At 40.9% G+C, this 12,531-nt stretch overlaps 2 protein-coding genes across 2 annotated transcripts; both read left to right on the top strand.

Annotated features, from left to right (window-relative positions):
* The first annotated feature begins 89 nt into the window (after positions 1 to 89).
* srfbp1 (serum response factor binding protein 1) lies at positions 90 to 4,442 on the top strand. The gene is made up of 3 exons (XM_062435984.1): positions 90 to 173; positions 1,999 to 2,451; positions 2,547 to 4,442. Exons 2-3 carry the CDS (start codon positions 1,999 to 2,001, stop codon positions 3,837 to 3,839), a joined length of 1,746 nt encoding a protein of 581 aa, XP_062291968.1. The 5' UTR covers positions 90 to 173; the 3' UTR covers positions 3,840 to 4,442.
* Positions 4,003 to 11,015, top strand: e2f3 (E2F transcription factor 3). Its single transcript, XM_062435458.1, has 7 exons — positions 4,003 to 4,041; positions 6,468 to 6,573; positions 7,354 to 7,594; positions 7,828 to 7,961; positions 9,451 to 9,563; positions 9,704 to 9,893; positions 10,668 to 11,015. The coding sequence occupies exons 1-7, from the start codon at positions 4,003 to 4,005 to the stop codon at positions 10,952 to 10,954; spliced, it is 1,110 nt and encodes a 369-aa protein (XP_062291442.1). The 3' UTR covers positions 10,955 to 11,015.
* The last annotated feature ends 1,516 nt before the right edge of the window (positions 11,016 to 12,531 follow it).

Genomic DNA, 12,531 nt, shown 5'->3' with positions numbered 1-12,531 from the left:
AGAAATAAATAAAAACAGTCCGCGGAAGGCCCTCCCCTTTCTCACGACACGCTGCGTCCCCTTGCCAACGTCTGACGTCACGACGCCGTCGTTGGAGGCGTACGAATCATGGCGGCTCACTTCGAGTCGAGGCGTTTCTTCATTTCTTCTTGTTTAATGTCGATTAAACACAGGTAAGCGCGGATATAACACGATATAATGCCTTTATTTTACTTACTGGTCTAGAATGTGTCACTTTAACGTTACAGGAGCGTAAAATAAACCAATTTAAACATAACTTCACATGGTCAAAATGTCCCATGCTTACTCTACCACGTTTGTTTTTGGAGCACTGATCAGGTTTTTACAGTTTTTCTCTCTCGATAGATATATATGTAGTTTCAAATGGATTAATATACGATATTACTTTATAGAATGTCATGACATTTCGAAAAATTTGTGTGTCGGGTAGCAGAGATGACTATTGGGAGGGTTTAAATGGGGAAATAAGTACAGACAGCAGTGTGGATGATGGTTTGATCTCTGAGAACACTTTTATTCATCTGAATGAGAAAGTGGTCTAACACTTTTTAACCCCACTGTCTATTTCCTAGCAGTAGTAAGTCTTTTTTTTTTGTATTTTATACTACTATTACTACTACTACTACTACTGATGATGATGATGATGATAATAATGATTGCCAGTATTATTATAATAATGATTGCCAGTATTATTATTATTATTATTATTATTATTATTATTATTATTATTATTATTATTGTTTTATTTGTATAGCACCTTTCATACAATAAATGCAGCTCAAAGTGCGTTACAACAAAATAAATTACATACATCAAGTGCTTCACATATAGAGAATAAAATAGAGAATAAAAGGAGCACAAAGCAATGTTAACCCTTAAATAGACAACGTGCACCAGGAGATACATACATATATAATTTTTTATACCTTAATCCGGACAACATATCCTGGTGGAGATACAACTCATAAAATCCAAAATAATTTAAAAATTATTTGTGGAAATGTTTATTTACATGCACATGAGATAACTAGTAACATCAAAGTAAATACAAAGTTAAAAAAAAGAATAATTAACATCTAATTTTCTGTATAAGGGTTGAAAAAAGAACAGAAAAGAAAGAGGAAAGAAATAAAAACATAATTGTAATATGAGAATAAAAATAACAAGAACAAGAAAAAAAAGAATAAAAACTACATAAAATCAAGTCAAATACAACTATTTTTGTATTTTTGTTACAGAACAGCTCATGAGTGGAATAAAATCCCACAAGATATAAGAGAATCTATATCATACAATTCGTTAAAAAAAAAAAAAATCTAAGACAATGGTTAATAGACAACCAAACATGTGGGCACTAGGGCCTGAATTATTTGAATGAAGTGTACGAACATTAATTAATTAATTAATTGATTAATTTATGTAGGCTTTATTTCAATACATGCAGTGATGATTCTATGTGGGGCTGGGTCGTGGGGGGAGTCGGGGCTTTTGGAGTGCTGGTCACTGGCGGGGTCTCGTGTGTGAATTGGGGAGGGTGGGGTGGGTATATATATTATGCTTATGTGTAGCTTGATGATGAAATATTTTATGTGATTATCAGGACATTGTATATTGTATTGATGATGAATTATTTTATGTGATTAATAAGATGATGATACATTTGATTATGTGCATGGACTTGCTCCTTCTGGCAGGGGGACTGCCAATGGAAACTAGCCCTTTGGCTACAATTGGGTGCATTTACATTTTTATTTTTTTTTGGGAGTTTGCCATGTCCTAGCCCATTAACAGCTTTGTATGGAAGGAGGAGGACCTTAAAGTCAGTTCTGAAACGTACAGAAAGCCAGTGCAGAGCAGATGAAACTGGACTAATGTGTTAGGTTATTTATGTTAATTAATGTGGGGATTAGGCATTCTTGATAAAAACTAATTTCAGTTATTCATGTTTGCTGATCTATAATGTGTTTGTTTAAACAGATGATGTATACCATGGATAAGGTAGAGAAAATGCTGTCATCAGCTGAGGAAGAAGAGAAGGAAGAGGTGGAAGAAGTGGAGGAGGAAGAATCAGCAGTAGATGATGATGAAGAAGAGGAAGACGGAGTTGACGACGAAGAGGAAAGTGGAGATGATACGGAAAAGGACGAGGAGGCGATGAATCCGGACGGAGATGAAACTGAGAAAAAGCCTTCACCGCCTGCTCAACCTAAAGACAAAAAGCAGCCTGATGTCCTGAACCTCAACAACGAGGTGGTGAAGATGAGGAAAGAAGTGAAGAGGGTGAGGGCTCTGATCAGCAGGAAGCTGACACGTCAGATCGCCGCCCTGAAGAAGAAGAAGGGCAAAGAGATGGAGATTGAGAGGAATCAGAGGAGAGCTGCCAGACTGCTCGAGGAGTTCCGAGCCATGAAGACTCTCTCACCAGACCTGGTACTTCAGAAGTTCTGTTTTTTATTCCTCATTTTGAAAATGGAGAAACACATTAATGTCTAATTGGATAAATTATTTTTTCCTCTCATTTTCAGGTGACCAAAACCGCCTTGCAGAAGACTCTCAACTTCGAACAGGTGTGTAAAGACCCCAAGTCTTCTATCTCTGACCGGGCCGTAGCACGCATCACCACTCACCCCCAGTTCAACAAGAAGATCGAAGGCATCAAGGCTGCCGTGAAAGCCTTCAAAGAGGAGAGGATGAAGGATATAGAGCAGGGAGATAGAAAGGGAAAGGTGCAAAATCAAGCTGTAAAACTGCCTCTGGAGTCACCAGACAGGCGAGGAAGAAAGGGAGAGGAAGAGGATGATAGCGCAGTGGAGCAGAAGGAAATGGCGAACATTCAGGAAGGCGACAGCCCTCTGAAAAACACAAAAGAGGCAACTGTTGCTAAACCTGAAAAAGTCACGGTGAAAGTAACTCCTCCAGCTGATACAGGTAATGATCAAAAGAAAAAGGTGTTAAAGACTAAGAGTGAGGGACCAGCATCAGCAAAAACTATTCCAGTAAAGGACGTCGTGAAAACTAGACCACAAAGTCAAGCTGCGGAGAAGAAACCCGATCCTAAACCTGAGGTGCTTCGGACAGAGAAAGACGAGGAAGAGAGCGATTTAGAGGAGTCTGAAGATGAGGAGAAAGAATACTTCGACGACAGCACAGAGGAACGTTTCCACAAGCAGTCGTCCCAGTCAGAGCAGAGCGACGACGACGACTTCTTCGTGGGAAAGGTGAGCAAATTCAAGAAGAAGAAGAAAAGTGAAGAAGGGGAGGAGAAGAAGCAGGAAGGGAAAACTTCAACAGACAAACTGAAAGCTTCAGACGAGATCCAGAGTGAACTGGATGAGCTGGAGTCCAGGCTGAAGTCTAAAGCCACCGCGTGTAAGACTGTTTTCTGTTCCAACCTGTCTGGATCTAAACCCGGAAGAGGTGGAGGTGCAGGCAGAGGTGGGAATAAATTTAGGGGCCAAGGTAGACAGAATCCTGAAGGTAGTGCAAGTAGAGATTTTAGCAAAGAAACCAAGTTCCAAAAGCAGGAGAAAGGTACAGCGGGAAGTTTAGGATCAAAATACACCAAACCCTTCCCTGAAGGCGGACGCAAGCCGGAGGAGAGGGACTTCGCAGGCAGAGGGAGGGGTCGAGGACGAGGACGAGGCCGAGGCGACGGTGCAAGGCAAAATGATCGTAGGGGTGGAGGTGTGTTTTCACAACAGGCACCGCCTCAACAGGCTCTGCATCCATCCTGGGAGGCCAGTAAGAAAAGAAAGGAGCAGCAAGGACAAATTATGGCCTTTCAAGGGAAGAAGATCAAGTTTGATGATGATGACTGAAACTGTTCTAATGACATGTACATACATATGGTTGAGTGACTTAAAGCTTGTGCCAGTGTGTTGCAGGGAGTAAAGCAACTAAGACAGGACAACAACCTGAGATTTTTATATGAAACATTAATAGAAAAATTCCAAATTTAATTAAAGTCTAAACTCTAGAAACATGGTGGAGGTTTCTGGCACAACTGCATCTACCTCCAAGGTGCATGGAGAAGGAAAAGAGTCTGAAGAAAGTCAAAGCTTTGACTTTCTTTATATTCTAAACTGTGAAATGCTTCAAGCCATGTACATTTTTCGTGGTATAAGTGTATGAGGTTACCACAATTTAAGAAACAAGTATTTTTGGGTGTGTTAAAGTGATATTGAAATGTTGTAAGTGTGGATTTGGAAGCAATATAGTTAGATTTGTTTAATGTTTTAACCTGTTCACAGTTCTGCTACCTGTCTTAATCCAACTATTCTTCTCATTTTTCTGATGTTAATTAGAGCTGTATTAATGTGTACATTCTATATAATTCATGCACAATGATACAGGTGACTTTTCCTTGTTGTTGATCTCATCTCATTATTAGTCAATTAAATTATATAAAATGTATATAGTAACAGCTAATATTACTGCTTGTTGCCTTATTTTTATTCTCATAAAAAAGTTAATCTGTAATTGCATCAGAAATGTGTTTATTTGAGTCATGAAAACCTGGAATGCAGCACATAGCTGAGAAGAAAAAGATACCGCTCATGGCTTTATTGACTATTGGTCGGCTACAGCTACGTCATCACGTCCACACAGCGACGTACATGAGCCCTGGCGAATAGTGGTTTACATGCAAATCAGGTTTAAAGTTGTGCCGCGAAATACGAGTTTCGCACGGAGAATATCCTCCTGTTTTTTGAAAATGTTCATTATCAGTGGTATTAATGGAGATTATTTAACTGGATAGAGATGGATACGTATCCCGAAAACGGTAAATGAGAAGCTGGCAGAGTAACAGCATATATTATAGAGCCTCGTAATAACGCAGCTTGTTCCGAGAACAGCTCGACCGTCCGGACCGTCACCCCTTCGACCTGCCTGAGTGAGTGTCCGGTTCTCCGAGCCGCCCTGAACCGGCCAGATATCTCCGCGTGAACGGCTGAGGTAGAGTAGTACATGAACCCGATGCATGGCTCAATGTAAACATGTTACCATGTCAGGTGGTCGCTAAAGCCCTTTATCACACAGCTGTGAATAATTAAGTTAATGTACACACATGGCGACACTCATTTAACCTGGATTCTTACAGTTAATGTTGCTCTAAACAGTTAACGACAGCACCTCTTAATAATTAACTACGGCCCTTTTTTGATAGGTTAATTTTTCAGATTGTATTGGATGCTTGTTAGCAGATATCAGTACGTGTGGTTGTTCAGATTAACCAGCCGGTCACGTACACGAGGACACTGTATTCTCTCAGAGACATTTAGTACCATCAGTATGAAGACACTTCAGTCATGTGGCCGGAGGTTACCGAGGACTATAACGGAAGCGCCCGAGCGGTTGTCGGAATAAAGGCACGTGAATCAAAGTACACAGAGGGGACAAATATACTGTTTGTTTACACGGATGGGAAGCTGGTAGTAGTATAGACAACTTGTATTAGTGGGCTTCACACAGAAAATCATACATTATGTGAAATACTTTTTTCAGGCATTGCATTTAATGTAATAATAAGGTGGTTTGTATTGTAACAGTGTGACAGATACTCTGAGGTTAGTGAAAAACATCATGCTCACTTAAATAATACAAAGTCGAAAGAATGACTAAATATGTTGTCTTGCTACTATCTGGAATTAGGTCAGAAAAATGTCAGTATTATTGTTTATTAATACAGTGTAACTGTGAGGTACAATGGTGTCCCATCTTAATTTCCTCAAGGGGATTGTATTCAATGGTGGAAAGTAACTAAGTACATTTAATGTACTCAGTAGGATTTTGAGCTACTTCTTCTTTACTTGAGTATTTCCATTTGATGCACTGTAACTGCATGCTTTTATTTTGAAGTTGACTTACATTTGTGTACTTCCGGTGACTTTCCTCGTGTTTTACCTTGAGCTGAGGCATCATCACGCCGCGCCTTGTCGGGACCTACTTTTTACACACTTTGTTAGACTCGAGCGGCGCACACACAAACACACACACACACACACGCTGACAGCGCTGTTAAACTGTGAAGTTTGTGTGAGATAACGCTGGTAAGAAGCTGACTGAAAGCTGTAATGTTGAAGTGAACTGCTGTATAGGCCTGTGTGGTGTACAGGGGAGGGGGATGGGGAGATGTTGCTCCAACTAGCTAAATACAGGAGGGAGGGGAGCTAGCTTCTCCCCCAGCTCTCAATAACGATGACTAACTAGCTCTACATGACAAGACATAAGTCATATTTAATGTAGAGACATGTCTACTGCTGCTTATCTCAAGTCACAAGTTAATACAATGAAAGCATGACAACTTTTTATTATGGTCCAAAATGGCTGCCCAGTGAGCCACAGAATTCAATTAAATAAAAGTCAAAATAACTTGATGTTAACATGTGAAGCATTTTTTTTACAAGCTGCCTGCTAACAAGTTGTGCAAAACTCTTTACTCCCAGGCAAAGAGAAGGCTGGAGCCGGAAGCTGGTGAACCCCAGGAACTTGAGGATGGTGGCCAAACCGCCAACACCAAGAAGCCCAGTCTGTGCAACACAGAAGGACAGAGTAAGACTTTGTACTGTAATGACTTGGCATACGTTTGTCTTTCACTAGACAAACACGCCGGTGAGAATGGAAGACTTCGCTACCCAACAGTTTGCACCTCTACAGTTTTTAGTATCAAACAATCGGACCATGACATAAGCAAATGTTGTCCTGCTCGTATTTTGTGCCAACAGTGTGTAAGCAAACACCACAGAGTTGAACATTTGGAGATAACTTGTGATAGCAAATGGTGGTCGATGGTGTCTCACACATATCCTCAAAACATGATGGCTGAATTGAGCGGCCCAGTTTTCTTGGTCTGAATCCAGCAAATTGAAATTTACTACGCATGCATATCATTTTCAGTGGTCTTGAAATACTTCACATCACCTCCAAGAGTTCCTCTGAACACATTCTCATTTGAGAACCACATTTCCAGTAAAACATCAGTCTCTTTGATGGACCGTTGGCGTTTGGTTCCTTTATTTAGTTTCAGAACGTTTCCTAAAGTCTATCCTCAAATCTTTGCTTCTACATGTCACTTTTACCTCACATCGGACCTAAATAGAACTTATACTCCAAACTGCACCATATTCTCCTTAAAACAAGCCCAGTTTAAAACCAATTTATGGTGTAGACTTAGTAGACTTAGGCTTAGTGACAACCAGAGAATGGCAAATGTTAGAGATTTAATCCAAATAAGCACATCACAGCTTTGCATATTCTAACAGATACAGGAATCATTAAAGAATCTTGATAGAAATGTTCACAAACTAAAACAATCCCTGCCTGTTTTTCCAGCTTCCGCCACCAGTCCCGTAACACACAGGACCCTGTACGAGAGGTCACGCTATGACACCTCGCTTGGGTTCTTGACGCACAGGTTTGCTGACCTGCTGAGGCGTTCCGCTAACGGGGTTTTGAACATAAACATAGCAGCCCAGGAACTCAACGCCCCAAAGAGACGAGTCTACGACGTCACTAACGTCCTGGAGGGTGTCCAACTTATCAAAAAGAAGTCTAAAAACTACATTGAGTGGTTGTAAGTATAAGTAGATGTTGGAGGTAGTGGTTTTTTCTTTCACTTACCTTTTTTCTTTCATTCTAGTATTGTTTTCTTTAGTTCGTATTCTTAGGTGTAGGAATAACCTGCTTTCTAAATGTTACTCTGTAAAGTTTGATCTCTTCTAGTCCACTTCTAATTTGTTCATGTCTTGAGCCGTAGTTTGCTGTTGTTTTGATCCTGTTTGGCTATGTGTGTGCTTTTGTGTACAGGGGTGGTTCATTGGTTGCAGGCGGGAATCAAGAGCTAACGGCTCTCATTGAGGAGGAGAAGAAACTGGATGAATTGATCCAGAGTTGTACACGGCAAGTTCATCAGATGTGTGAGGACCACCACTGTTGCAGATATCCTTTTTTTTTGGAATTTCATCTTCATTGTCTGTTTTCCCCCCTCTTTTCTAACTCATGATTTAATTTTTTTGCCAGATTAGTTGGTTTGTATGAGAACTCTGTGTATTTACCAAATTAGTGCAGTGCCTGTGCAAAATCTGTTTTTTGCGTGTGTTTTTACTACAAAGTCAGACATCCCAACTCTCCCACATATTGATAGCGGCTCTCTGACCCCCGAAAATGAGATCCAATCTCCCGGAATCTGGAGCGTGCAAGCAAGAGCGCGCGCTAGAGAGTGACTGCGTGTGTATGTGTGCGACTATTAATGCAGCGCGTGTGAGAGCAAAGCGTCCTGATAGCTCCCCCCACCCCCAGACCTACACCGACTTTTTGCAGGTTGGGATGTCTGCAAAGTAGCCTGGGCTATTCGAAGTGTTTTCAGTTCCATCCATTTTTTTGAGGGTCTGAAGTGTATTTCACATTGTAGCTGCCAAAGCTCCGCTGCCTTATACCCTCTCTAACTCTGGTCCTGCGCAGTGCTCAGTGTGCTGTGGGAGAGGGGGAGTGGAGTGGCGTGGCTAGAGCGGCAACAGCAAATGTGTGCTTCTTTTACCGATGTATTTATCTATATCTTTTACATTTCTTATCCAAACAACGTAGAACTGGCACTGCACTTACTCGTGTCCATAGCAAGACACCTGTCACGTTTGAAATCAATCGGATGAACGGTTCGAGAGATATGCGAATAACAGACAGACAGAAAGACAGACAGACAGACGTTCCTGTCATTTATAGAAAGATGATCACTATTCAAACTTAGAGAAGAGACACTTTTCTGTCTTTGTGAATGTACCAATCATGATAACTAAGAAAGATGCACAAATTATTTCTGTTTTTACCCCCCCCCCCCCCACTCTAATCTTCTCATGTATACACTTTTAAAACCACATTAACCCTGTACTTTTAACTATTTCTAAAAAGCATGTTCAAGGCCCCCATTTTTGATATGAGCTGTCCAGTTTGGGCATACAAAGCTTTGGTTTGTGGTGTATATAAAACGAATGAATCAAAAAGAAATACACCCCTTTTTTGTTGTATTCAAGTAGTTTTGTTTCGTATTACTGATGTTAGGCAGCCTGGTAAAATGCCCTAAAAAAGGTTTGTTGACTGAAACGTTCATATATTTCCACATAAAGTGAAGAAGCAGGAATCCTTTTAAGATTTAAGATAATTACATACTCTGACAACCTGGAGTAAATGAAGGTGTGCAACTTTGACAGGAGTTGAGGCAGCCTGGTAAAGACAGACTGGCAGACCACTGTCCTTTCACCACCTCAAGCACTAAGTTGTTAGAAGATTGTCAGGTTCTCAGGACTGAAGCGTCAGCCAAGATAAGAGGCTAGAGTCAGTGTGGAGTGGAGAGATTAAGGCCTTCTCTGGCAGCTGGGTCATTGAGTTGATTCACTAGTTGATGTTCATTATCTTCCTTGACCATGTGGATCACATTTGCCTATCTGACCTACGAGGACATTCAAACAATTCCCAGCTTGAAAGAACAGACCGTGATTGTGATCAAAGCCCCAGCAGAGACGAAACTGGAGGTGCCACACCCAGAAGAGGTATGTTTCAATTCAATTCCAGGTTGTTGTTTTTTGTAATGAAACTCAATATCAAACTTGAGTCAAACCTCAGGTCAATTAGTTGTTATGCACTGGTCCAACATCGGCTGAAATGTTGCTTCCTCTTGCTCTATGTTCAGAGCCTCCAGGTCCACCTCCGCAGCACTCAGGGGCCAATCGAGGTGTTCCTCTGCTCTGATGACCCCGTCCCCATGGAGGCCACAGATGGCTCTGCGGCGAATGACAGCCACTCGTACTTGTCCATTAATGGGAACAACTCTGTATCCCCTTTATTTCCGTACTCGTCACTTCTCCACGCATGTTCCAAAGGTGAGTCTTGCTATTAAGGATCCAACGGTCCATTTAAGACAAGTTTTGTTGCCACAGAATAGGACTTGTATATTTTTTTTAGAAACCGCTATACTGACAGTTTTTCAGCTACAAGATATTAAGGATCCAACCTTAAAGCGATGGTTGGGCGTAATTTCGACCTAGCGTCATATACAACATGAGGTCTATCTAATCACCGCCTCAGCCCTTTTTTTTCATTTCAATAGTGGAGTTAGAGCCATCAGCCGAATGGCTTAGTACAGGCACTCCCGCACAGATCTCTAGATGTGCTGTTCAGGATCTCGCGCCACAGTATTTCAGTGGTGGCGCGAGATTTCGACGATGTTTACAGCTTTACCAGTAGCAGCAGAGTAAAAACCATCAAGTAAGTGTTTATTTTAATAAACTCCTGGTGTACTTTCAAACTTTCCAATGCATTGATTTATGAGTAAAGACCGTATCTGTACTACTGTAGAAGTTTGATAACAATCCAGGCATTATTAGTGGGGTAATTTACAAGATTCACTGGTGGGTCCGTTAGCGCCTGTACTAAGCCATTCGGCTGATGGCTCTAACTCCACTATTTTGCGACCAAATGAAAAAAAAGGGCTTAGGCGGTGATTAGGTAGACCTCATGGTGCATATGACGCTAGGTGGAAATTACGCCGAACCATCGCTTTAATACTAGATTGCTGGCGTAATATTGTTTAGTGTTTGTACGCCTACATTCGCTCATCTTTCCACTTTACCCATGGTCTGCCGTTATCTTTCCAGACTATTCTAACAGTACTTCGGATGTAAATAGTATCTCCAGTCCACTTTCCGAGCTGACACAACACTCCACACCGGTCACTGTCACCCCAATGTCCCCACCGCCCACTTTGCTCCAATCCCCTTCGGAAGACCAACAGAGCTTTGTGACACTCACCCCACCTCTGGCCTTCTCTCTTGACGGGGAAGAATATGTCCTGAGCTTGGCTGAGGACGAGGGCATCACTGACCTCTTCTCCTCCGTCGACCTTGGCTCCTTGCCTTTAGACATAGACACGCACCTTCTTTGAAAAGCCGTTTTGGAAATTCAGTCTTTTTTTTGTCGACAATGACCACTGTGATGCAAACGGATACATCGGATATTTTATAATACAGACATTTTTTTAATATCTGCATTTTGCCTATCCTGGAAGATGTGACTGGGATTTTCTGACGCTCAGGTATGTGGAGGAGGTTGTTACCTAGAAGCATCGATAAGGTTGTTGGAATTGGCTATTTCGAGAGAGATCTTGAGCTTCAATGTATTACATGTCTGGAAGTCCTCATGGGAATAAGTGTCCTCCAAAGTCCCTGTCTCAACACAGGACTTATTCTTGACCCAGCAGTCTTGTGTCAGTTACGTCACAACATCCTCTGGTAATGGTCTAGAAAGATGAAAAGGATTATATTTTTATTGTGATCATTAAGGAGGAGAGCTCGAAGATTTACACTCATTTAGCATTTAGATGTATTCCATGTGCCCTGCATTAAAAGCTGGTTCAAAGTCATCCCTGACACTTTTCTGCTTGTGTTGTACTCGGGAACTGGTACAACTGCGGATGGTGTAATGTTGTGTCATAGTTTCCTTGTGTCATTGAAGATATGAATGATGGATAAAATGGTATGCCTCGTTACAGAGGGTGAGTCATCACCTCGCATATATATGCGAAAAACCTCAATGTCTCACTGCTGCTGCTGCTGTTGCGTACTTACAGCTCATAACTCATTCTCTGAGTTTTTGCTTCACTCAGTAGTTTTCTTAAGGATTTAGAAACATTTACCAGATGTTTAATTTTATATGTTATGTGAAGTGTTGATTCTGTGGTAGCTCTTGAGGACAAAACCCATACAAAAAGCAAATGGAAATGTGTTCAGAATCTATAAATGCTAAGTGAAAACAAACAAACACATACATGAAGTAAATCACTAACATTCAGGGAAATGCACCCAAAACAAGCAACAGCTGTAATTGACAAACTGCTTACAAAAGGAAAAACACTACAAAAAGACTTAATGTGTTTTCACTTGTGTTTGTGTTTTAATATTTGTAGCTTTTTAAAATGTATTCTGAGGGCATTTCTTTAATGTTTGTGCGTGTCTTGTTACTAAAGGCCACCATATGATTCACAAAATCACTAACAAATGTCATTTTACCATTTGAGTGTCAAAGTTGATAGCAGTGCTTTGTCCAAAATAATATGGCAATACTCCATGATTAAAGTTAGATTAAAAAAAAAAAAAAAAAAAGCAGTTCTCTTCTACAGTTCCATGCCCCTGTTTGAGATGCTGAACATCTCGGAAGGTAATTTGCTCAAGTAAAAAAACTGTCTTCTGTCTCTTTGCTGCATGAAATGCATGAAAATGTCCAGTGACAATACACTGAACCTCTGAATGTGTTTACTTGCCTTTCTCTGCTGTACTGCCAAACTGTTGCTTACAAACATCATTCTCAGAGATATTTGAAAGTATGGCAGCATTTTATCAGGTGAGCACAATTCTGATGGTGTTAAATTAACGAGGTGTAATATTGAGGACATTGAACATCTGTCAATCAGTCTTGGAGGGAGGAATGGCTCATGTTTTGTAAATTGTTCAACTGAGCAGTTCA

The sequence above is a fragment of the Scomber scombrus genome, chromosome 16 (genome assembly GCF_963691925.1).
Source record: "Scomber scombrus chromosome 16, fScoSco1.1, whole genome shotgun sequence".
In the NCBI taxonomy this organism is placed as follows: domain Eukaryota; kingdom Metazoa; phylum Chordata; class Actinopteri; order Scombriformes; family Scombridae; genus Scomber; species Scomber scombrus.
This window is presented reverse-complemented; position numbering and strand designations above follow the sequence as displayed.